The following is a 25,231-nucleotide window of genomic DNA, read 5'->3' on the forward strand; positions in this document are numbered from 1 at the left end:
AATGTTACTCGTCCCATGTGTCGTGGGCAATGAACTCGTCGCAATTAACTCGCGAGGGCTTTAACGAGTACATTATGTTAATGAGCCGCCAGTGACTGGGCGTAGCTTTGCCCAAATAAGGATTGGCACTGGAACGCAATCGGCAGTGACCCAAGCGCAAAGTGACGTCACGCTCAAGAGCACAGTGGAATACTTTGGTGACATGACGTCACTAGCAAGGTACACCTCCCCCTGGCGTTTCACGCCGATGAAGTAATGCTGAGTGGTGACGTCACAGAGCGGGATTGGAGTTTAAGTTGATTTAGATTCATTTTCCATTGCTCCCTCCCTTGGGTGTGTGGGCTCAGCTACAACAACGTGGACATTATTGTGTATACACTGTGTGTGTGTACACTGTGTGTGTGTGTGTACACTGTGTGTGTACACTGTGTGTGTATACACTGTGTGTATACACTGTGTGTGTGTACACTGTGTGTGTACACTGTGTGTGTGTACACTGTGTGTGTGTACACTGTGTGTGTGTACACAGTGTGTGTACACTGTGTGTGTGTGTACACTGTGTGTGTACACTGTGTGTGTGTGTACACTGTGTGTGTACACAATGTGTGTGTATACACTGTGTGTGTACACTGTGTGTGTGTACACTGTGTGTATACACTGTGTGTGTATACACTGTGTGTGTATACACTGTGTGTACATTGTGTGTGTATACTGTGTGTGTACACAATGTGTCTGTGTGTACACTGTGTGTGTACGCAATGTGTCTGTGTGTACACTGTGTGTGTACGCAATGTGTCTGTGTGTACACTGTGTGTGTGTACACTGTGTGTGTGTACACTGTGTGTGTGTGTACACAATGTGTGTGTACACAATGTGTGTGTATACTGTGTGTGTGTACACAATGCGTGTGTGTGTACACTGTGTGTGTACACTCTGTGTACACTGTGTGTGTTTACACTGTGTGTGTACACTCTGTGTGTTTACACTGTGTGTGTGTGTTCACTGTGTCTGTGTACACTGTGTGTGTACACTGTGTGTGTTTATACTGTGTGTTTACACTGTGTGTGTACACTCTATGTGTGTGTACACTGTGTGTGTGTACACTGTGTCTGTGTACACTGTATGTGTGTGTACACTGTCTGTGTACGGTGTGTGCACACTGTGTGTACAGTGTGTGTGTGTACACTGTGTGTGTGTACACTGTGTCTGTGTACACTATGTGTGTTTACACTATGTGTTTGTGTACACTGTGTGTGTGTGTACACTGTGTGTGTACACTGTGTGTATGTGTGTACAGTGTGTGTACACTGTGTGTGTACACTCTGTGTGTGTACAATCTGTGTGTGTGTACACTGTGTGTGTGTTTACACTGTGTGTGTGTACAATGTGTGTGTGTGTACACTCTGTGTGTGTACAATCTGTGTGTGTGTACACTGTGTGTGTGTTTACACTGTGTGTGTGTACAATGTGTGTGTGTGTACACTGTGTGTGTTTACACTGTGTCTGTGTATACACACAGACACAACCTCTACCGTCAGCAGTGGATGGGTGTAGCGAGGTGCAATGCCCCCCCCCCCCATCTCTGTGATTAAAACACACAAACACCACTAGCCTATAATAATGTGACCAAAAAGGACAAAGAGTACGTTTGACCTGTCAACTGATGTAAATTCCACATTTATATGGCGTAGCCCAGTCTCTCCATTGGATGACTCCTGTTAACCTCACACAGAGTAGTACTCAATTTATTGAGCTCTGATGCCCAAACTGTATTTTGAAATTGCAACCTTTAAAACTGCGAGACAAACGTTTTAACCACATCACTTTCCAGCCAGATATCTCTGCCCAAGTTGGAGCACTCTACCAATGAATCCAGTCATCTGAAATGAACGTTATTGTAACATGCATTCGGAATTCCTTTGGTCGCCAAAATGAGCCTCCGCACCTTGGCATGGATAGCGAGTCCTGCACTCACGTCAGAAGCAATAACGTCCAGCTATTTTATTTCAGCATGGCAGATTTTAAGCCACGTTGACTTGGGATAAACCTCCCCACGTACTTGGTCCGATTGAAACTGTAAAAATAAAATTGTACCCTTAGGGGTTAGCCTGAATTGAACCCATGAGATCGGATCCAAGCGTAATACATCAAAGCAGCACTCCCATCTCACTGGGTTTGTACGAAATATCTGTGCTATACACCATACTACTTTACAGTCATATACTACTATACTTTAGCTGGAATGTAGCATGTTTATGGTAGAGTGGATTATTTGTAAATTTTGATTGAAAATCCGAAGTGTCTTCAGTTATAAGACTCCGTCATTCTTCAAGCTGCATACCAATGTTGAACAAACATTTACATTGCTAAAGGACATTTGCAGATGATACATTATTAATGTTTGAGACAGAGGGACATGCCAATGCACGTGAATGTTTTTCAATAAAACATATCAAAACTATACAGTTGCAATGATATTAAAATTAAATCCAAGCAACATTACCATTTTCCCTGCTCCTTGAGTTTGTGCTCAATACTTTAACGTGTACAGGGCCATGGCGGTGTGGGGGCCGACGTCCACCCCACCGCCCTCGCTGGGCAGGTGGGGCGCGACGTCCGCCCCTTCCGCCGCCTCCTCCACCGCGTCGGTCGGCTCCCGCCGGGACCCCGCCAACCGAGCGATCGGGCCCCCCGCGCTAGCGCCCTCTCCGAGGGACAGACTCGTGCTGCTGGCTCACGGCCGCACGGAGTAAACCCACGCACCCCCGCGCGCACCGCGGCTATCGCTAATGCAGCGGACAGCGGCACGCTAGCGCCTACACCGGCGAGTGATTACCTCCACGAGCATCCGCACGCACCGCAGCCGTCGTTAACACGGGGCCTGAACGGTCTCGCACCTGCGGGCGATTATCTCAACGCGTGTCCGTGCACGCCGCGCGCCCACTACGGCTGACGCTGACGCAGCACGCGGCGGCCCACCCGTGTCCACGCCGACGGGCGATGATCTCAACGCGCGAGCTCCGGCCGCGGTTCCGCCCTCGCTCTCGCCGCGCATCCGCCCACGGAGCCACTCCGCACGGGAATCACACGCGCACCACACCGATGCTCTCTGCTAACTTTTATTCGTGGCGCAAATTCCCGCACCGCCCGAAGGGAATATTCTACGAGCCGACCCTAGGCCTACCGCTACCCAAGTCCGCAAATGCTCGCACGCCCCATCACGTACCTCGCGGCCGTGCTCACGGCGTCGCGCGGACGCCGTGAGAGTCGGAGGGACGAAGACGAAAGGGAACTTTGCCTATCGCCGCCTCGTAGCGGCGCTCGCCGGCGTCACACGGATTCCGCGATCGGCTTGAGACGGCGGGGAGCGTCGCGTGCGACTCGTCGCCGCCGACCCGGCGAACCTTCGCGCGCCCAAACAATTTGAAGCCAACTCAGGGGCGCCGCAATGTGACTTGCTCTGCGAGGGTCGGCCATTCTCCTGGCACCGGGAAACCGCGGGACTTCATCCCAGAGACCCTTCGGATGAAAACCCGTCGTGACGGGCAATCCCCCGCCAGGACGCTACATGTGCGCGCTGCAGGTGCGTGCTCGGTGTGGGGGGCCACGGGGGAGTCGAGGCGGCGGCAGAGTTGCTCCGAGACCGTGGCACCACAACGGATCGGGAATTGTGTTGAAATCCGGCTCACGCAAAAGCACAAAAGGGGCGACCCAACGGGACCCGAAATCAAATCGATTCGCCGAGTCGACAAATGTGCACATTGCCCCGGGGATGGCAACTGACAGTCGAGTACGGAAAATCGTGATGTGAACAGATTCTGTTTATGTGCGACACAACTTCACGCCACATGGTCCCACGGGGAAAGACGGTGGCATAAGTAAATACAAAAACGAACCAGTAAACCATTGGTGATTGAATTTAGATTTAAAGCTTTCGTGACTGCAGGGATTCATATTCTTGGTTCTTTCGGTAAAGTCACGTATAAGGAAAACAATAAAATAATAAAAATATAAAACAATAAAATTCTCACAACGTTTCGACTGCAACACAAGCAATCATCATCAGGTGTGAAAACCACAGCAAGAAAATTTGAAAAAAAAAGTTGGTAATGGATCAAAGCTATGAAGGTGATGATCCAGGAAAATTATATTATGATGCTGTGGGAAAAGGTAATAAGTTACTCTAAAGTGCCTGGCCATGGAAACGTTGGTAATGATTAGGAAAAAGTCTTAAATATGTTGACGTGTAAATCAGCAAATCAAATTAAATCCACAGAGGAGGGAAAGAAGGATCCCAAACATGCGACACTCAGAACCAAAAGTGGCAGAGACTCGGCCGAGAGAGTGGAGAGAGAGAGAGGAAGAGACTTTTCAGGACTTTATTTCCACTAAAAAATTTACAAAAAAACATTACAGGAAAAAAACACCTAAATGGAAAATCAATAAAACATCAAACTCTTAACAGCGGTATGTGCATGAAATACAAATGGCAGCGGGATAGAAGCTGTGGAAACGAGGCATGCACGGACATCTCCGTGTGCAGCAAAGTTGTTCAAGGGTTTTTGAATTTTATAAAGAATCAAATGTTTTGACATCAGAATGCGATGTGAACAATATATATTTTTCTCCCGTACAAAACGAAATGTCAAACACCTGAATTCGTTTTTTCTTCAAGGATTCTGTTGTCGTAGTTACGTATGCAGTCTGCAAGTTTTTTTAATGTGGGCACGTGCAAATATTGTCTGGGTACATGAAAATATTTCTTTGAAAATGTGTCCTAGACAATATATTTGTAAGTTAATAAAAGTAGAATTGAAACATTAGCACAATGTAGATTTGTATATTGTAGGGTAGAAATATATTTATCATAGCGATGATCTAACATTGGTTTAATACAATTTATATTTTTACTTAGAATACTTTAGCCATGCAATAGACTAAATATAATGCTTGTGTTTTAAAAGAAAAAAATATATTTACTAGGATTAAAGTTGCGCGAAAGATTTTCTAAAATCTGAGGCTTGGAGAATTGCATGCTGGGAATTAAATTGAGACAGAAAGGGGTTAATGCATGGCTTGCAGAGCAGTCGCACGTTACAGAGATCATTGACAAAACAGAATGCGATGTGAACAATATATATTTTTCTCCGCTACATTTTCAAAACGAAATGGCGTCGACATGTCAAACACCTGAATTAGTTTTTTTCTTCAAGGATTCTGTTGTCGGTTTTCATTAAAGTGCAATGACAGGGTGACACCTGCTGACATCACAGGGTGACACCTGCTGACATCACAGGGTGACACCTGCTGACATGACAGGGTAACACCTGCTGACATGACAGGGTGACACCTGCTGACATGACAAGGTGACATCTGCTGACATCACAAGGTGACACCTGCTGACATGACAGGGTGACACCTGCTGACATGACAGGGTGACACCTGCTGACATGACAGGGTGACACCCGCTGGCCTGGCAAGGGCTTCACGGGTACGGCCACGGAGGTAACAACCAATCAGGGAAGGAGGCGCATCTGGGGCAAAGGCAACAGGTGGGGCTAGCCGAGTTACTCCGGTAACCTTTGCGAAAGGTTCCACGAGAGGGCGTGGCCGGAGGCGGGGCCTAGCCACGCCTCTGGCCACATTCTCAGAGGATTTGCCTTGCTGAGGATGTTGTAGGCGAGCTGACATGCCACCTCCCGTGCTCCCTCCTCGCTGGAGCTCAGAAATTCGGGGAAGATGTCGGCGCCTTCTTCCACCCCGGGAATCGACACCTTATAGAGGAGGCCCACAGGTATCCCGGGCTCCGAGTGAGCGTGCAGCTCGAAGATTGGGTAGCTGATGCCGGCGGTCCGGCACAGCATCCGCAGCCGCACCTCCCACGACAGCATGGCCGCCTCCGGCAGCGCCTCGAGAGCTACGGGCATGGGCCGCAGGTGGAGAGGTACCCACCACAGCCACGTGCGTGCCCCCCAGCCCTCAAACAGGCTGTGTGCGGCTTTGCCGGTGCCCGTGCACTCCGGCTGCAGCAGGTCTGGCACGGCCGCCTCCATCTCCACCGCCGCGGCCGCAGCCACCCGTTCCGGGATGGCCCAGTCCACCTTGATGGTCCGGCCCCATAGCTGCAAGGTGATTCGAAGGAGCTTCTTCCGGGCCATGGCGGCCGCGCGATGGCTCCCGTACTCGACGAACGCGTAGCCTCGGTTGAGGGTTTTGTCCCAGCAACAGAAGCTCATCTTGACGTCCACCACGCCCTCCGTGGCACCGCTCATCGCCATCATCACCTCCGCTCGCTTCTTGTCCTTTGGCAGCCCCCCAATGAAGAGGCAGCGATTGTCCACGCTGATGCAGACTGCAATGCGGCGTCCGGGACGGATCTCTACCTTGTCGAGTTTCTTGACGGGATCCGTGGCTTGGGCGAGCGTCGTGTAGGTAGCGAACGCGTAGCCGCGGTTCTCTCCGCTATAATCCATCATGAGGTGGAGCTGGTAGAGCTTCCCCACCGTCTCCAGCACGGGCACCAGCTCATCCTCGTAGAGGTCGCGCGGGATCCTCCCCAGAAACACCTCGCAGCCACGGGCGGGAGGGGGCCCCCGCCAGTCGGGCGGCGGTCCGAACCTCCTCTGTCCGTTCTCCCGAACGATGTTGTACCCCGTGCGCAACATGAGGTCCAGCAGGACCTTCTTCATGCAGGCCATGCCGAGCACCGGTGGTTTGGCTGCTACGGTGGTGCTGGGGCAGCGCCTTGGGGCCCGGTGGAGCCCTTGACGCTCTGCGCGGTCGCCTCGTGCCGACAAAGCCACGGGGGGAATCAACCCCTGAAGAGCCAAATCCCCGGCAGGAACTCGCTCGGGCCCGAACCTACAGGGGATAGGAAGAGAGGGAGAGAGTGGAGACAGAGATGGATGGAGAGAGAGAGAGAGAGACGCGTTTAAGCAGAGCCACCTATATAGACTCATGATAAAGGTGTTTGGGTTAGATCGCGTTATTTATAAATGTGTCGTAACCCTCCACCACCCGACACGGCCAATCAGCAAAAAAAAGTGTCACGTTGACAAAAGACAAATAATTCACAATAAAACCATCTTTTTGGTTTAGATATGTGGATGACACTTTGGTTGTCTGGCCACATGGTAAAGATACGCTTAATGATTTTCTAAGTCATCTCAATGCACAAAACCCGGCCATCCAGTTCACCATGGAAATGGAGGTGAATAACACACTCCCATTCCTAGATATTTTGCTTGGACATGGCCTAAACGGTAAAATAACACACAGCGTTTACAGAAAGCAAACGCACACTGATGCCTATCTGAATGCAGATTCGCATCATTATCCAGCTCAGAAATCCTCTCTTATCAAGACGCTCATACATCGGGCTAAAACAGTGTCAGATGGTGAAGTCTAGTGAGAGAGATCAAACACGTTAAAGACGCACTACGACAGAATGGCTACAATAATGTTCAAATCAACAGAGCACTGAATGCCAAATCACGGTCGCAAAGCAATACTGCTGAAAGCGATCAGATTGTTAAAACAATAAAAATTCCATATATCTCAGGAGTAACTGACAAATTAGCTCGTGTTTTGCAAAAGCAAAACATTACAGTAAGATTTGGTACAGTACACAAAATTCAAAAACTAGTATCTTGCACTAAAGACGCATTACCTAAATTATCAACATAAGGTGTATATCGGATTGATTGTTTATGTGGCAGATGCTATATTAGACAGACGGGACGTAACATCAGCGTAAGACTAAAATAACATCAAATAAATATTAAATTATCTCAAAAACAACTGTCGGCAGTGGCAGAACATGCTTGTCAACAAGGACACTCAATTGATTTTGATAACGTTGAAGTGTTGTGTAAAACTAATTATTACTGGCAAAGACTAATTAGAGAATCCATTGAAATTGAGAGGAATAAAAATAACTTTAATCGCTCTGACAGCTACAGGCTTAGTGCGGCCTGGAAGCGTATTATTAAATAATACATATTACAATTCCTTATAGGGGAAACACATACTAATTAACGGATTACTAACATAGCATATAATCACTAACTCATATTACAACTAATTACTAATCTACAACTCATTACTAATCATAACCATTGACTGATTACTAATCGATTACATAATTACAATACCCCCCTCCGCCTCTAATCACTGCACCTGATATGAGTTAAATGATGACGTCACCCTGCTGCCCTATATAAAACCGGGAGCAAGCGAGGGCTTTACCATTCTGGCGAATTGCCCGATGATGCTGGATGTATTTACGAGCGAAAAGTCACAGTACTACTCACACTGTAAATGTTGTGGATTCACTCTTCAACACACCGGTGGGTTTAAGTAGTGAACTATTTGTCTTTTGTCAACGTGACACTTTTTTTGCTGATTGGCCGTGTCGGGTGGTGGAGGGTTACGACACATTTATAAATAACGCGATCTAACCCAAAAACCTTTATTATGAATAATATTGGTCGCGAAAGCCTACGTGTTAAACTTTATAAACTCGAAAAATCCAATGAACTTAAAGAGAAACCCAAGAAACTGTGTCCTAACTTTTGGACTGCCTTGTATAATAATCATTACCCCTCACCCCCTGTACATCCCCCCCACCCTCCGCAGCACCCCTCCTCACTCATCCACTCACTCACCGAGTCGCTCACACATTCACCCAACCATTTACTCACCCACTCACTCAGCCACTCCCCAATCACTCACCTGCTGGCTCACCCACTCACTTGCTCACTTACTCGCCCACTCACTCAGCCACTCACCCACCCACACACTCACCCAACCACTCATACACTCACTCGTCCAGTCGCTCACATACTCATCTACACACACACCCACTCACTCACCCAGTCGCACACCCAGTTGCTCACTCACTCACACAGTCACCCACCCACTCATCCACCTACACACTCACCTAGTCGCTCACCCAGTCGCTCACACACTCACCTCACACACTCACTCACTCACCCACACACTCACTCACCCAGTCGCTCACACACTCACCACCCACTCACCCACCCACTCACCCAGTCGCCCACACACTCACCTCACACACTCACTCACTCACCCAGTTGCTCACCCAGTTGCTCATTCACTCACACAGTCACCCACCCACTGATCCAGCCACACACTCACCTAGTCGCTCACCCAGTCGCTCACACATTCACCTCACACACTCACTCACTCACCCACTCACCTACACACTCACCCAGTCGCCCACACACTCACCTCACACACTCACTCACCCACTCATTCACTCACTCACCCACCCACACACTCACTCACCCAGTCGCTCACACACTCACCACCCACTCACCCACCCACTCACCCGCTCGCTCACCCAGCCACTCACCCACTCACTCACCTGCTCGCTCACCCAGCCACTCACCCAGCCACACACAACAATCGCCACTAATTGGCGGTGACGTCACCACGACGCTTGTGCCAGGGTCACGTGGTTAGCGGTAATCAATTGAAGGTGGAGGGGTTAATTAATTGAAGGTGGAGAGGGGCTTAATTCATTAATTACTGCTAACCACGTGAGCCTGGCACATGCGTCGTGGTGACGTCACCGCCAATTAGTGGCGATTGTTGTGAGTGGCTGGGTGTGTGGGTGAGCGTGTAAGTGGGCCACTGGGTGATTGGGCGACTGGGTGAGTGGGTGGGTGAGTGGGTGGTGAGTGTCTGGATGAGTGTCTGGGTGAGTGGGTGGGCGACTGGGTGAGTGGGTGGATGTGTGAGTGTCTGGGTGAATGGGTGGGTGAGTGGATGTGTGAGTGGGTGGTGTCTGGGTGAGTGGGTGGGTGAGTGGGTGGGCGACTGGGTGAGTGGGTGGATGTGTGAGTGTCTGGGTGAGTGGGTGGGTGAGTGGGTAACCCCTCCACCTTCAATTAAGTAAATGAAGGTGGAGGGGTTACCAGCCCCTCCACCTTCAATTAATTAGCCGCTATGGTGGTCGCAAATGCCCTGAGAGAAGAGGCCGATTGGAATTGGCCCTCCACCCCACAGCACTGTCCACGACAACGTTGTCCGTCCGGCACCGCGGGGAGGTAGGGAGTTGTTTTTGTCAACAACAACAACAATCGCCATTCGCCACTAAGTGGCGGTGACGTCACCACGACGCTTGTGCCAGGCTAGGTGCACCTTGAGGCCACGTGAAGTGTCGAACGCCCGCTGGCAGGAGGTCACGGGGCAGGCCCAGTAGGTGTCACGGGTCGACTGACTGAGATGACTGAGATGACTGGCTGATGCACCACCTGTGCCCCCTACTGCGCCAAAGTCACCCACTCACCCAGACACTCACACCCACCCACACCCACTCACTCACCCAGACACTCACACACACACTCACACACTCACCCAGTCGCCCACACACTCACTCACACACCCAGTTGCTCACCCAGTTGCTCACTCACTCACACAGTCACACATACACCCACTCACCCAGTCGCTCACACACTCACCCACACACTACCCACTCACCCAGTCGCTCACTCACTCACTCACCCACACACTCACCCAGACACTCATACACTCACTCGTCCAGTCGCTCACATACTCATCTACACACTCACCCACCCACACACTCACCCAGTCGCTCACTCACACACCCATTCGCTCACACACACACCCACTCACTCTCCCATTTACACACACACTCACACATCCACTCACTCACACAGTTGCTCACTCACTCACACAGTCACCCACCCACTCATCCACCCACTCACTCACCTAGTCGCTCACCCAGTCGCTCACACACTCACCTCACACACTCACTCACTCACCCACCCACACACTCACTCACCCAGTCGCTCACACACTCACCCACACACTCACCACCCACTCACCCACCCACTCACCCAGTCGCCCACACGCTCACCCACCCACTCTCTCAGCCACTCACCCACTCACTCACCTGCTCGCTCACCCAGCCACTCACCCAGCCACTCACAACAACCGCCACTAATTGGTGGTGACGTCACCACGACGCTTGTGCTAGGGTCACGTGGTTAGCGGTAATTAATTGAAGGTGGAGATGGTTTAATTAATTAATGCTAACCACGTGAGCCTGGCACAAGCGTCGTGGTGACGTCACCGCCAATTAGTGGCGGTTGTTGTGAGTGGCTGGGTGAGTGGGCGGGTGGGTGAGTGGGTGAGTGGGTGGTGAGTGTCTGGGTGAGTGGGTGGGTCAGTGGGTGGGCGACTGGGTGAGTGTGTGTGTGTGGGCGGGTGGTTGGGTGGGTGAGTGGGCGACTGTGTGAGTGGGTGGGTGAGTGAGTGGGTGGTGAGTGTCTGGGTGAGTGGGTGGGCGACTGGGTGAGTGGGTGGATGTGTGAGTGTCTGGGTGAGTGTGTGGGTGAGTGTGTGGGTGAGTGGGTGGGTGAGTGGGTAACCCCTCCACCTTCAATTAATTAGCCGCTATGGTGGTCGCAAATGCCCTGAGAGTAGAGGCCGATTGGAATTGGCCCTCCACCCCACAGCACTGTCCACGACAACGTTGCCCGTCCAGCACCACGTGGAGGTAGGGAGTTGTTTTTGCCAACAACAACAACCACCATTCGCCACTAAGTGGCGGTGACGTCACCATGACGCTTGTGCCAGGCTAGGTGCACCTTGAGGCCACGTGAAGTGTCGAACGCCCACTGGCAGGAGGTCACGGGGCAGACCTAGGTGCATCGGGTCTACTGACTGAGATGACTGGCTGATGCACCACATGTGCCCCCTACTATGGCAACTTGTTGTGCTTTAGCCACCTGGCGCTCCGCTCGTTGTTCTGAGCGTCGCTCCTCCGCCCTCCGTTGTTGTTGGAGGGCGACTATCTCCAAGTGCCCAGTAACGTCCTTCACGAGCCTCCTCCACAGAGGCCGATCTTGACACCGCTGGTACGAGTCAACGTCAAGTCCACTCAGCTCCACGTCCTCCTGTACCACATCACTCCATCTCCTCTCTAGCCCTTGCCGCGCCCGTTTAGCCCCCTCGATCCGGCCGGACAAAATCTGTTTCGGCATGCGGTGGCTGGGCATGCGGGCTACATGACCCAGCCAACGCAGCCTTGCCTGCCGGAGGAGCTCACCGTTGGGACCGTGCCCAGATCTTTCAAGGATTTGTGAGCTCCTCACACAATCCAGCCTGGTTAAACCCAGGATGGATTGTAGGCGGGCCAGCCTAAATGTTTCTAACCGGCGAAGATGTTCCATTAGGGGGTCCACGTTTCGCAAGCGTAGAGAAGGGAGGGAATGACCGTGGCCGAGATCTGAAGCTTAGTGCCGAGCGACAGATCAGGTAGCTTCCACACAGCGTTACGCAACCGATGAAAAGATATTGGCGCTCGACTGATTCGGAGTGAGACCTCTGCTGTTAAACTGGAGCCGCTCATAAGCACACTGCCCAGGTATGGGAAACTCTCCACTCTCTCCACAAATGCCCCATCACCGATTGGGAGTTGTGGGGGTGGAGTGTCCGATGGTACAAAATACCCAGGCAGGTGCTTAGTTTTGGTGAGGCTGATGGTAAGGCCCCATCTCGTAGTGGCACGCTCCAGTCTCAGCAGCAGCGTCTCCAACTCCTCCACTGCATGAGCAGAGTCACACACACACAGACACACAGACAGACACACAGACAGACACACACACAGACACACACACAGACACACACAGACACACAGACACACCCACACACAGACACACACACAGACACACACAGACACACACACCCACACAGACACACACTCACACACACACAGACACACACACATCCACACAGACACACACACCCACACACACACCCACACACACACAGACACACCCACACCCACAGACACACAGACACACATACACCCACACACACCCACACAGACACACACACACACACCTACACACACACCTACCCACACACCCACCCACCCACACACCCACACACACACACCCACACACACACCCACACTGACACACACACACCCACATACACATCCACACACACACACAGAGACACTTACACAGACACACACACACCTACACACAGACACACAAAAACCTACACACACACCCACACACACACCCACATCCACACAACAACAACAACCGCCATTCACCACTAAGTGGCGGTGACGTCACCACGACGCTTGTGCCAGGCTATGTGCACCCTGAGGCCACGTGAAGTGTCGATCCACACACACCCACAGACACCCACACACACACATACACCTACCCACACACCCACACACACACACACCCACACACACACCCACACAGACAGACACACCCACCCACACACCCACACACAGAGAAAAAGACAAAGATCCCCCATATAGCCTTAACAGACTGTAGGGGCAAGTGCTGCTAGCGAGTAGCACCTGTAAAGGCTGGAACAGTACACGAGGGGTTGGGTGTCCAGCACCACGCCCGACCACCTTTGTCTCCCCCGTGGCGATGTTTACACACCGCACCAGGTACTAATTTGAGGCTGAGTCGACCTAGGGGAGGCCCGGGACCGGTTCAGATAATCGTCACTGGTGTTGGCCGTGAGCGGGATTCGAACTTGGGTCGCCGGGTTCGTAGCGCAGCGTAGCGCTAACCACTACACCACCGCTCCCCACTTTGACACACACACACAGATAGACACACACGGACACACACAGACACGGACACACACACAGACACACACACAGACACACACACGGACACACAGACACACACACACAGACACAGACACACACACGGACACACACAGACACACACAGACACACACACAGACACACACACACAGATAGACACACACGGACACACACAGACACGGACACACACACAGACACACACACAGACACACACACGGATACACACACATGGATACACACACACACATAGACACACACACGGACACAGACACACACACGGACACAATGTATAAACCTCCACCCACTCGTGCGAGTGATGAATATAATAGATAAGTGCCAATGATGCATTGTAAACACGCGTCCACGTCACGTGCTCTCGCAATTAACTCATTAACCCGATTGGCAATCATTGACATCCACGCGCGTGGCTTCCCAGCGTCACGTGGCCGGCAAGGCATCGGCCAATCAATTATGCAAATTAGTGTCGCAATCCCACTGATTGATGAATCAAGGCGGGCAGGCTGAAGGAGGAGTGAGCCTAGTGAATAGTGAATTGTTCACTCGGTGTGTGTGTGGAGCGGTGGCTACCGCCGGCGCTGTGGAGGGCTTGTTAATGATCGTTCACTGGACTCGACATTGGTGGTGGTGGTGATGTTGTAAGGAGTTGGGGCACAAAGTGAACCTTCACCTGGCCAGCAGGACGGTCTGTTGTCTCGAGTTTACGACGTTTGTTATTCGAGCTACAAATAGCTGAGTGGGGGGTGGGGTGTGGACGCGTGACAGACCCCCAACTCTGTGCGTTCTCTACCGTAGTCTCCAGATTCATAGACGCACTTTCTGGAGAATGTGATCATTCTTAATTTCAACAACAACAACAAACACCGCGTTAAGCAGTAGTGGTAGTAATAATGCTGTAGCTCTTGGGTTACGTTATGCATTTCGTACAATGCCGAGCCGTTAGGATGTTTTGCGATGACCATAATATTAATGACTTAAAGCTTTCGTGACTGCAGGAATCACATCTATGTTTCCTGCCTCAGCAGCTCTCCCGCTATATGATATTGTTATTATTTTTATATATATTTTTTCTATCTACGTGGCTTTACAGAAAGAACCAAAGAATATAATAATCATGTTTGTCAATCATCATCATCGTCACCAGCTGCGATAGCATTAAGTGGCATCATCAGTTGAATCATCATCATCAGCAGCATCATCATCGGCCCTCGACAGCAGCAGCATCATCACAGCCCTTGTCGCTATCTGACAGCATCATCATCACTGCCCTTGTCGCTATCTGACAGCATCATCATCACTGCCCTTGTCGCTATCTGACAGCAGCATCATCACTGCCCTTGTCGCTATCTGACATCATCATCATCACTGCCCTTGTCGCTATCTGACAGCATCATCATCACTGCCCTTGTCGCTATCTGACAACATCATCATCACTGCCCTTGTCGCTATCTGACAGCATCATCATCATCACTGCCCTTGTCGCTATCTGACAGCATCATCATCGGCAACAGAGGCAGCAGCAGCGTCACGACCGCCATGCAGTGCAGCGCTGCCAGCGAGACTCTTCCCAACTCCAACTCCTTAGCAGGAGGAGAAGGAGGAGAGGCCGCAGCCGCGAGCACCATGTGGCCACTCGCAGGCGCTGCGTCACGTGGTGTCGGCACCGGGCTAGTCTCACAATCGCAGGGTTACCTGCACGTACCTCCAGGTGTGCCTCGGACAGGTGTGTCTGTGTATCGGCCAGGTGTAGATAAGTACCAGCCAGGTGTGTCTGTGTATCAGCCAGGTGTACCTGTGTACCAGCCAGGTGTGTCTGTGTATCAGCCAGGTGTGTCTGTTTATCAGCCAGGTGTGCCTGTGTATCAGCCAGGTGTGTCTGTGTATCGGCCAGGTGTGTCTGTGTATCGGCCAGGCATGACTGAGTGCCAGCCAGGTGTGTCTGTGTATCAGCCAGGTGTGGCTGAGTGCCAGCCAGGCTCTCAGAAGGGCTACGCTTGTTGGGGGTTCGCGACGGGCGTGCGGCCGGTGTCGACGCCGGCGTGGGCAACGGGCGAGTGGCAGGTAGGGCGGCTTATTCCACGTGCTAGCGGCGGTGATGGCAGTGGTGGTATTGATTACGGTGGCAGTGGTGGTTATGACATTGGTGGTGATGGTAGTGGTGGTATTGATGGTGGTGGTGGTGTTGGTAGTGCTGGTTGTAATATTGATGGTGGCAATGGTGGTGATGGTAGTAGTGGTATTGATGATGGTGGTGGTGGTAGTGTTGGTAGTGGTGGTTGTAATATTGATGGTGGCAATGGTGGTGGTATTGACGGTAGTGTTGGTAGTGATAGTGCTGGTTGTAATATTGATGGTGGCAATGGTGGCGATGGTAGTAGTGGTAGTGACGGTGGTGTTGGTCGTGGTAGTGCTGGTTGTAATATTGATTGTGGCATTGGTGGTGATGGTAGTAGTGGTATTGACGGTGGTGTTGGTCGTGGTAGTGCTGGTTGTAATATTGACGGTGGCGATGGTGGTGATGGTAGTAGTGGTAGTGACGGTGGTGTTGGTAGTGATAGTGCTGGTTGTAATATAGATGGTGGCAATGGTGGCGATGGTAGTAGTGGTAGTGACGGTGGTGTTGGTCGTGGTAGTGCTGGTTGTAATATTGATGGTGGCAATGGTGGTGATGGTAGTGGTGGTATTGACGGTGGTGTTGGTAGTGATAGTGCTGATTGTAATATTGATGGTGGCGATGGTGGCGATGGTGGCGATGGTAGTAGCGGTAGTGACGGCGATGGTGGTGGTGGTAGCAGTGGGGTGTTATTGTGGCACGGCGTGAAAGCCCTCGGCGCTGCTGCCGCTGCTGCCGCTGTGAGCCAGGCCGGCACCAGGCGCGCCCCGCCGGCACCCCCGGCCGGGGTGATCTGCTGCGTGGCGGCGCGCGACGCCTCGCACGGCCGTGCCATCCCACAACGCTCACAGGTAACGGAGCTCCCTCACACCCCCCCTCCCCCCCGCGATGTCGCGAACGTCAACACACATTGCACAGTAGGTCCTCATTAAGACCACACATTTATTTCACCGATCTGTAGTGCAAACGAATGAATGCATGTGTGTGTGTGTATGCATCTTCATTCGCGTGCGCCTATCTCCGACATTTCAGGAGATTAATTCCCGCCGCCTTTCCAGTCCTGCCAGGGTCGATAAAATAACGACCACTTTGTTGGGGGGGGGGGGGGGGGGAGTTGAAAGGGATCGGCCCCGCCAGAGGAATATGGAATTTCCACCATCGGCTCAGGGCTGTGAAACCGGACACGAGCACCGCCGCTCACCTGAGCGGCAAATCACTTTGACCTCGACTTGACCTTCAGCAGAAACAAAATCACGTGCCTTGTGAACGCCTCTGATGCACCACAGTGCCTTGTGAATGCCTCTGATGTGCCACGTGCCTTGTGAACGCCTCTGATGCACCACAGTGCCTTGTGAATGCCTCTGATGTGCCACGTGCCTTGTGAACGCGTCTGATGCACCACAGTGCCTTGTGAACGTCTCTGATGCACCACAGTGCCTTGTGAACGCCTCTGATGCACGTGACGTGCCTTGTGAACGCTTCTGATGCACCACAGTGCCTTGTGAACGCCTCTGATGTGCCACAGTGCCTTGTGAACGCCTCTGATGCACGTGTGTGCCTTGTGAATGCCTCTGATGCACCACGGTGCCTTGTGAACGCGTCTGATGCACCACAGTGCCTTGTGAACGCCTCTGATGCACCACAGTGCCTTGTGAACGCCTCTGATGCACGTGACGTGCCTTGCCTTGTGAACGCCTCTGACGCACCACAGTGCCTTGTGAACGCCTCTGATGGACCACGGTGCCTTGTGAACGCCTCTGATGCACCACAGTGCCTTGTGAACGTCTCTGATGCACCACAGTGCCTTGTGAACGCCTCTGATGCACCACGGTGCCTTGTGAACGCCTCTGATGCGTCACGTGCCTTGTGAACGCCTCTGATGTACCACAGTGCCTTGTGAACGCCTCTGATGCACCACAGTGCCTTGTGAACGCCTCTGATGCACCACAGTGCCTTGTAAACTCCTCTGATGCACCACAGAGCCTTGTGAACGCCTCTGATGCACCACGGTGCCTTGTGAACGTCTCTGATGCACCACGGTGCCTTGTGAACGCCTCTGATGCACCACAGTGCCTTGTGAACGTCTCTGATGCGCCACAGTGCCTTGTGAACGCCTCTGATGAACCACGGTGCCTTGAGAACGTCTCTGATGCACCACGGTGCCTTGTGAACGTCTCTGATGTACCACAGTGCCTTGCGAACGCCTCTGATGCACGTGACGTGCCTTGTGAACGCCTCTGATGCACGTGACGTGCCTTATGAACGCCTCTGATGCACCACAGTGCCTTGTGAACGTCTCTGATGCACCACAGTGCCTTGTGAACGTCTCTGATGTACCACGGTGCCTTGCGAACGCCTCTGATGCACGTGACGTGCCTTGTGAACGCCTCTGATGCACGTGACATGCCTTATGAACGCCTCTGATGCACCACAGTGCCTTGTGAACGTCTCTGATGCACCACAGTGCCTTGTGAACGTCTCTGATGCACGTGACGTGCCTTGTGAACGCCTCTGATGCACGTGACGTACCTTGTGAACGCCTCTGATGCACGTGACGTGCCTTGTGAACGCCTCTGATGCACCACAGTGCCTTGTGACCGCCTCTGATGCACCACAGTGCCTTGTGAACGCCTCTGATGCACCACAGTGCCTTGTGAACGCCTCTGATGCACCACAGTGCCTTGTGAACGCCTCTGATGCACCACGGTGCCTTGTGAACGTCTTTGATGCACCACGGTGCCTTGTGAACGTCTCTGATGCACCACGGTGCCTTGTGAACGCCTCTGATGCACGTGACGTGCCTTGTGAACGCCTCTAATGCACGTGACGTGCCTTGTGAACGTCTCTGATGCACCACAGTGCCTTGTGAACGTCTCTGATGCACCACAGTGTCTTTTGAACGTCTCTGATGCACGTGACGTGCCTTGTGAACGCCTCTGATGCACGTGATGTGCCTTGTGAACGTCTCTGATGCACCACAGTGCCTTGTGAACGTCTCTGATGCACCACAGTGCCTTGTGAACGCCTCTGATGCACGTGACATGCCTTGTGAACGTCTCTGATGCACCACAGTGCCTTGTGAACGCCTCTGATGCACGTGACGTGCCTTGTGAACGCCTCTGATGCACCACAGTGCCTTGTGACCGCCTCTGATGCACCACAGTGCCTTATGAAAGCCTCTAATGCACCACAGTGCCTTGTGAACGTCTCTGATGCACCATAGAGCCCCGTCGCCCCCTGCCCCACGGAGCGGCTGCACGCCGGCTCCCGGGGGTCACGTGACCTGTGGGGCTCCGTGATCCCTCTGGGACCCGTGGCCTCCGCGGACCCGGCGAGACTCCGGCAGTGGCCTTCGGGACCCGCGGGGCCTTCGGAGCCGGGCCGACCCCCGGGGCACCCCTGGCCTGGCCAGCCGGTGAGGGGCGGTGTTGACTGTGTTGTCTTCACTGTGTTGTGTTCACTGTGTTGTGTTCGATGTGTTGTGTTCGCTGTGTTGGCTGTGTTCGCTGTGTTGTGTTGGCTGTGTTGTGTTCGCTGTGATGTGTTCGCTGTGTTGTGTTGGGTGTGTTGTGTTGGCTGTGCTGTGTTGGCTGTGTTGTGTGTGTTTGTTGTGTTCGCTGTGCTGTGTTCGCTGTGCTGTGTTCACTGTGTTGTGTTGGCTGTGTTGTGTTCACTGTGTTGTGTTCGCTGTGTTGTGTTCGCTGTGTTGTGTTGGCTGTGTTGTGTTTGCTGTGCTGTGTTCACTGTTTTGTGTTGGCTGTGTTGTGTTGGCTGTGCTGTGTTCGCTGTGTTGTGTTCGCTGTGCTGTGTTCGCTGTGTTGTGTTGGCTGTGTTGTGTTCGCTGTGTTGTGTTCACTGTGTTGTGTTGGCTGTGTTGTGTTTGTTGTGTTGGCTGTGTTGTGTTTGTTGTGTTCGCTGTGTTGTGTTGGCTGTGCTGTGTTGGCTGTGTTGTGTTGGCTGTGTTGTGTTTGTTGTGTTCGCTGTGTTGTCTTCGCTGTGCTGTGTTCACTGTGTTGTGTTGGCTGTGTTGTGTTCACTGTGTTGTGTTGACTGTGTTGTGTTCGCTGTGTTGTGTTCGCTGTGTTGTGTTCGCTGTGTTGTGTTCGCTGTGTTGTGTTGGCTGTGTTGTGTTTGCTGTGTTCACTGTGTTGTGTTCGCTGTGTTGTGTTGGCTGTGTTGTGTTGGCTGTGCTGTGTTCGCTGTGTTGTGTTCGCTGTGTTGTGTTGGCTGTGTTGTGTTCACTGTGTTCGCTGTGTTGTGTTCACTGTGTTGTGTTGGCTGTGTTGTGTTCACTGTGTTGGCTGTGCTGCGTTCACTGTGTTGTGTTGGCTGTGTTGTGTTCGCTGTGCTGTGTTCGCTGTGTTGTGTTCACTGTGTTGTGTTCGCTGTGCTGTGTTCGCTGTGTTGTGTTCACTGTGTTGTGTTGGCTGTGTTGTGTTGGCTGTGTTGTGTTCGCTGTGCTGTGTTCGCTGTGTTGTGTTCACTGTGCTGTGTTGGCTGTGTTGTGTTCGCTGTGTTGTGTTGGCTGTGTTTGCTGTGTTGTGCTGTTTTGGCTGTGTTGTGTTCGCTGTATTCGCTGTGCTGTGTTGGCTGTGTTGTGTTCACTGTGTTGGCTGTGTTGTGCTGTGTTGGCTGTGTTGTGTTCGCTGTGTTCGCTGTGTTTGCTGTGTTGGCTGTGCTGTGTTCGCTGTGTTGTGTTCGCTGTGCTGTGTTCGCTGTGTTCGCTGTGTTGTGTTCGCTGTGTTCGCTGTGCTGTGTTGGCTGTGCTGTGTTGGCTGTGTTGTGTTCACTGTGTTGTGTTAGCTGTGTTGTGTTGGCTGTGTTGTGTTCGCTGTGTTGTGTTGGCTGTGTTCGCTGTGTTGTGCTGTTTTGGCTGTGTTGTGTTCGCTGTATTCGCTGTGCTGTGTTGGCTGTGTTGTGTTCGCTGTGTTGGCTGTGTTGTGCTGTGTTGGCTGTGTTGTGTTCGCTGTATTCGCTGTGCTGTGTTGGCTGTGTTGTGTTCGCTGTGTTGGCTGTGTTGTGCTGTGTTGGCTGTGTTGTGTTCGCTGTGTTCGCTGTGTTTGCTGTGTTGGCTGTGCTGTGTTCGCTGTGTTGTGTTCGCTGTGTTGGCTGTGTTGGCTGTGCTGTGTTGGCTGTGTTGTGTTGTGTTGGCTGTGTTGTGTTCGCCGTGCTGTGTTGGCTGTGCTGTGTTGGCTGTGCTGTGTTCGCTGTGTTGTGTTCGCTGTGTTGTGTTCGCTGTGTTGTTTTGGCTGTGTTGTGTTCACTGTGTTCGCTGTGTTGTGTTCACTGTGTTGTGTTGGCTGTGTTGTGTTCGCTGTGCTGTGTTCGCTGTGTTGTGTTCACTGTGTTGTGTTCGCTGTGCTGTGTTCGCTGTGTTGTGTTCACTGTGTTGTGTTGGCTGTGTTGTGTTGGCTGTGTTGTGTTCGCTGTGCTGTGTTCGCTGTGTTGTGTTCACTGTGCTGTGTTGGCTGTGTTGTGTTCGCTGTGCTGTGTTCGCTGGGTTGTGTTCACTGTGTTGTGTTGGCTGTGTTGTGTTGGCTGTGTTGTGTTCGCTGTGTTGTGTTGGCTGTGTTCGCTGTGTTCGCTGTGTTTGCTGTGTTGGCTGTGCTGTGTTCGCTGTGTTGTGTTCGCTGTGTTCGCTGTGTTGGCTGTGTTGGCTGTGCTGTGTTGGCTGTGTTGTGTTGTGTTGGCTGTGTTGTGTTCGCCGTGCTGTGTTGGCTGTGCTGTGTTGGCTGTGCTGTGTTCGCTGTGTTGTGTTCGCTGTGTTGTGTTCGCTGTGTTGTTTTGGCTGTGTTGTGTTCACTGTGTTCGCTGTGTTGTGTTCACTGTGTTGTGTTGGCTGTGTTGTGTTCGCTGTGCTGTGTTCGCTGTGTTGTGTTCACTGTGTTGTGTTCGCTGTGCTGTGTTCGCTGTGTTGTGTTCACTGTGTTGTGTTGGCTGTGTTGTGTTGGCTGTGTTGTGTTCGCTGTGCTGTGTTCGCTGTGTTGTGTTCACTGTGCTGTGTTGGCTGTGTTGTGTTCGCTGTGCTGTGTTCGCTGGGTTGTGTTCACTGTGTTGTGTTGGCTGTGTTGTGTTGGCTGTGTTATGTTCGCCGTGCTGTGTTGGCTGTGCTGTGTTGGCTGTGCTGTGTTCGCTGTGTTGTGTTTGCTGTGTTGTGTTCGCTGTGTTGTTTTGGCTGTGTTGTGTTCACTGTGTTCGCTGTGTTGTGTTCACTGTGTTGTGTTGGCTGTGTTGTGTTCGCTGTGCTGTGTTCGCTGTGTTGTGTTCACTGTGTTGTGTTCGCTGTGCTGTGTTCGCTGTGTTGTGTTCACTGTGTTGTGTTGGCTGTGTTGTGTTGGCTGTGTTGTGTTCGCTGTGCTGTGTTCGCTGTGTTGTGTTCACTGTGCTGTGTTGGCTGTGTTGTGTTCGCTGTGCTGTGTTCGCTGGGTTGTGTTCACTGTGTTGTGTTGGCTGTGTTGTGTTGGCTGTGTTGTGTTCGCTGTGTTGTGTTGGCTGTGTTCGCTGTGTTGTGCTGTTTTGGCTGTGTTGTGTTCGCTGTATTCGCTGTGCTGTGTTGGCTGTGTTGTGTTCGCTGTGTTGGCTGTGTTGTGCTGTGTTGGCTGTGTTGTGTTCGCTGTGTTTGCTGTGTTGGCTGTGCTGTGTTCGCTGTGTTGTGTTCGCTGTGCTGTGTTCGCTGTGTTCGCTGTGTTGTGTTCGCTGTGTTTGCTGTGTTCGCTGCGCTGTGTTGGCTGTGCTGTGTTGGCTGTGTTGTGTTCACTGTGTTGTGTTAGCTGTGTTGTGTTGGCTGTGTTGTGTTCGCTGTGATGTGTTGGCTGTGTTCGCTGTGTTGTGCTGTTTTGGCTGTGTTGTGTTCGCTGTATTCGCTGTGCTGTGTTGGCTGTGTTGTGTTCACTGTGTTGGCTGTGTTGTGCTGTGTTGGCTGTGTTGTGTTCTCTGTATTCGCTGTGCTGTGTTGGCTGTGTTGTGTTCACTGTGTTGGCTGTGTTGTGCTGTGTTGGCTGTGTTGTGTTCGCTGTGTTCGCTGTGTTTGCTGTGTTGGCTGTGCTGTGTTCGCTGTGTTGTGTTCACTGTGTTCGCTGTGTTGGCTGTGTTGGCTGTGCTGTGTTGGCTGTGTTGTGTTGTGTTGGCTGTGTTGTGTTCGCCGTGCTGTGTTGGCTGTGCTGTGTTGGCTGTGCTGTGTTCGCTGTGTTGTGTTCGCTGTGTTGTGTTCACTGTGTTCGCTGTGTTTGCTGTGTTGGCTGTGTTGTGTTCGCTGTGTTGTGTTCGCCGTGCTGTGTTGGCTGTGCTGTGTTCGCTGTGTTGTGTTCGCTGTGTTGTGTTCACTGTGTTCACTGTGTTGGGTGTGTTCGCTGTGTTGTGTTTGCTGTGTTCGCTGTGCTGTGTTCACTGTGTTGGCTGTGTTGTGTTTGCTGTTTGCCACGAGGGTGACCGCGGTTTGTCAGTGACTCGCAGTCTCTGTTGCGGTCTCTGTGGTGCGGCAGTCGAAGCCCAACGGGGCAGGTCGCGTGCGGCGGGCCGAGGCGTGGGGGTGGCCGCCGCCTCTCCCCGAGTCGTCTTGGCCAGCGTGGAAGAGCAGGCCGACGAATTTACCCCCCCCCCCCCCCCCCCATCGAGAGGGGTCGCTCGCTCTCGCCCTGCGCTTCTCTTTCCGCAGCGCCGAGCACCGGGCCACCGGGGGGGAGGCCCGGCGCCGCCACCCCGGTTGTTCCGCACCCCGGCACCGGAGCTCTTCTCTGCCGTGCAGCGCGGCGAGACGACTCCCAGCCAAGTCTCATCGATATCGTCCTCCTGCAGCACCACTACCACCAGCAGCAGCAGCAGCAGGTCCACTACCACCAGCAGCAGCAGCAGGTCCACCACCAGTAGCAGCAGGTCCACTACCACCACCAGCAGCAGCAGCAGGTCCACCACCACCACCAGCAGCAGCAGGTCCACTACCACCACCAGCAGCAGCAGCAGGTCCACCACCACCACCAGCAGCAGCAGCAGGTCCACTACCACCAACAGCAGCAGCAGCAGGTCCACCACCACCACCAGGTCCACCACCACCAGCAGCAGCAGCAGCAGGTCCACCAGCAGCAGCAGGTCCACCACCACCAGCAGCAGCAGGTCCACCAGCAGCAGCAGGTCCACCACCAGCAGCAGGTCCACCACCAGCAGCAGGTCCACCACCACCAGCAGCAGGTCCACCACCACCAGCAGCCACAGCAGCAGCGGATGCTGCAAACTGGGTCGTCCTGCGTGGTTCTCAAGGGGTCTCAGATTCCAGCTGGGCTCTGCAGGACTCTCACGGGTCCCTCCAGCACCTCCAGCACCTCCACCACCTCCACCGCCGTCTGCTCCACCACCTCCACCGCCGTCTGCTCCAGCACCACCACCACCGTCTGCTCCACCGCCGTCTGCTCCACCACCTCCACCACCGTCTGCTCCACCTCCTCGCGCTCCTCCCGCTGGAGCTCCTCCGCCTCCCAGAGGACAGCGGCTGCTGCCGCGTTAGCTCGGAAGAGCAAAGCGAACGTGCGCGAAAGGTTCCGGGTGAGAAGCCACGATCCCCTTAGGTTGACTCAGACTAAAATAAAACTTGGGGGGGGAGGGGAGGGGGGGTGATATGGCCCAGCGGTGGCACGTTCGAGACTCAGTTCGGATCTCGCAGGCCACCCCAGCGATTACATGAATAGAGTAGCCCATCGTGGTCCATGTGAGTGACGTTTTAAACATTGACACTGCACCTACATCAGTTGGGACCACACGTAGCAGCGACAGTCTCCTCCAGACTGGCCCCCACTTGCAGGCCGGGCGTCACGTGGTGCAGCACGAGGACAGCTGCCACTGGGAGAGCTGGCGGGTGCCCTTTCAAACGTCTGAGGTGTAAAACGTAAAGTCGCTCATCGTCGCGCGAAGAAATGGCCCAAGACGAGGACGCCGCGTAAAACAAATAATTTTTTAACTTAAAACTCGGATCCGTCCGTCCGTCCGTGTGCCCATCCTCCCACGCGTCCGTTTCTCTCCCCGTGCTTTTGAGTGACTTCGCGTTTACATTATGAGACCTCCTTTGCCAGTAACAAGATATAGTAATAGGTTTTACCCTTGTACGCCTTTTGGCGTCATCTGGTCCAACACCAATGGAGACTAGGCTCTAAGAAAAGCCGTCTCGGGTGTGGACCAATCAAATTCAAGGACAGTGCATATTATTATCAGAGTTGTCTCTTTTGTTTACATTTTGACTGCTTGTGTTGTGGTTATTGCAAACATGATGCCTTGAATAAATGTGTCAGTTTTTGTGCCAGTTAAAAGGGTAAAACCTATTACTATGACTTCGCGTTATCGTGGCCTGCCGTGCGGTTGTTGGAACGCGGCACGGGGTGACGCGAGACGGTTGAAGTCTGGTCGAACCGAGTCCTCGCCCACGGGTGGCGGAACGAGTTAAATTCACGGGAACAAAAATCCCGTGCTGGTGG

The 25,231-nt window shown here is 52.8% G+C and overlaps 2 protein-coding genes across 2 annotated transcripts in view; both read left to right on the forward strand.

Moving 5' to 3' along the window:
- Nucleotides 1-14,178, forward strand: part of LOC142913470 (uncharacterized) — a 60,074-nt gene extending 45,896 nt beyond the window's left edge. Inside the window, exon 3 of the mRNA XM_076061003.1 lies at nucleotides 14,155-14,178. Within this exon, the coding sequence (XP_075917118.1) occupies nucleotides 14,155-14,178 (24 nt within the window). The remainder of the gene's footprint in view (nucleotides 1-14,154) is intronic.
- Nucleotides 14,179-14,222: 44 nt separating this feature from the next.
- LOC142913452 (uncharacterized) lies at nucleotides 14,223-25,207 on the forward strand. The gene is made up of 3 exons (XM_076060986.1): nucleotides 14,223-16,624; nucleotides 18,997-19,188; nucleotides 23,428-25,207. Exons 1-3 carry the CDS (start codon nucleotides 15,197-15,199, stop codon nucleotides 24,268-24,270), a joined length of 2,463 nt encoding a protein of 820 aa, XP_075917101.1. The 5' UTR covers nucleotides 14,223-15,196; the 3' UTR covers nucleotides 24,271-25,207.
- The last annotated feature ends 24 nt before the right edge of the window (nucleotides 25,208-25,231 follow it).

Source organism: Petromyzon marinus, unplaced genomic scaffold, assembly GCF_048934315.1.
Source record: "Petromyzon marinus isolate PM22_M1 ecotype Great Lakes invasive population unplaced genomic scaffold, UKy_Petmar_22M1.pri1.0 PM_G_Scaffold_26, whole genome shotgun sequence".
NCBI classification, from domain to species: Eukaryota; Metazoa; Chordata; class Hyperoartia; order Petromyzontiformes; family Petromyzontidae; genus Petromyzon; species Petromyzon marinus.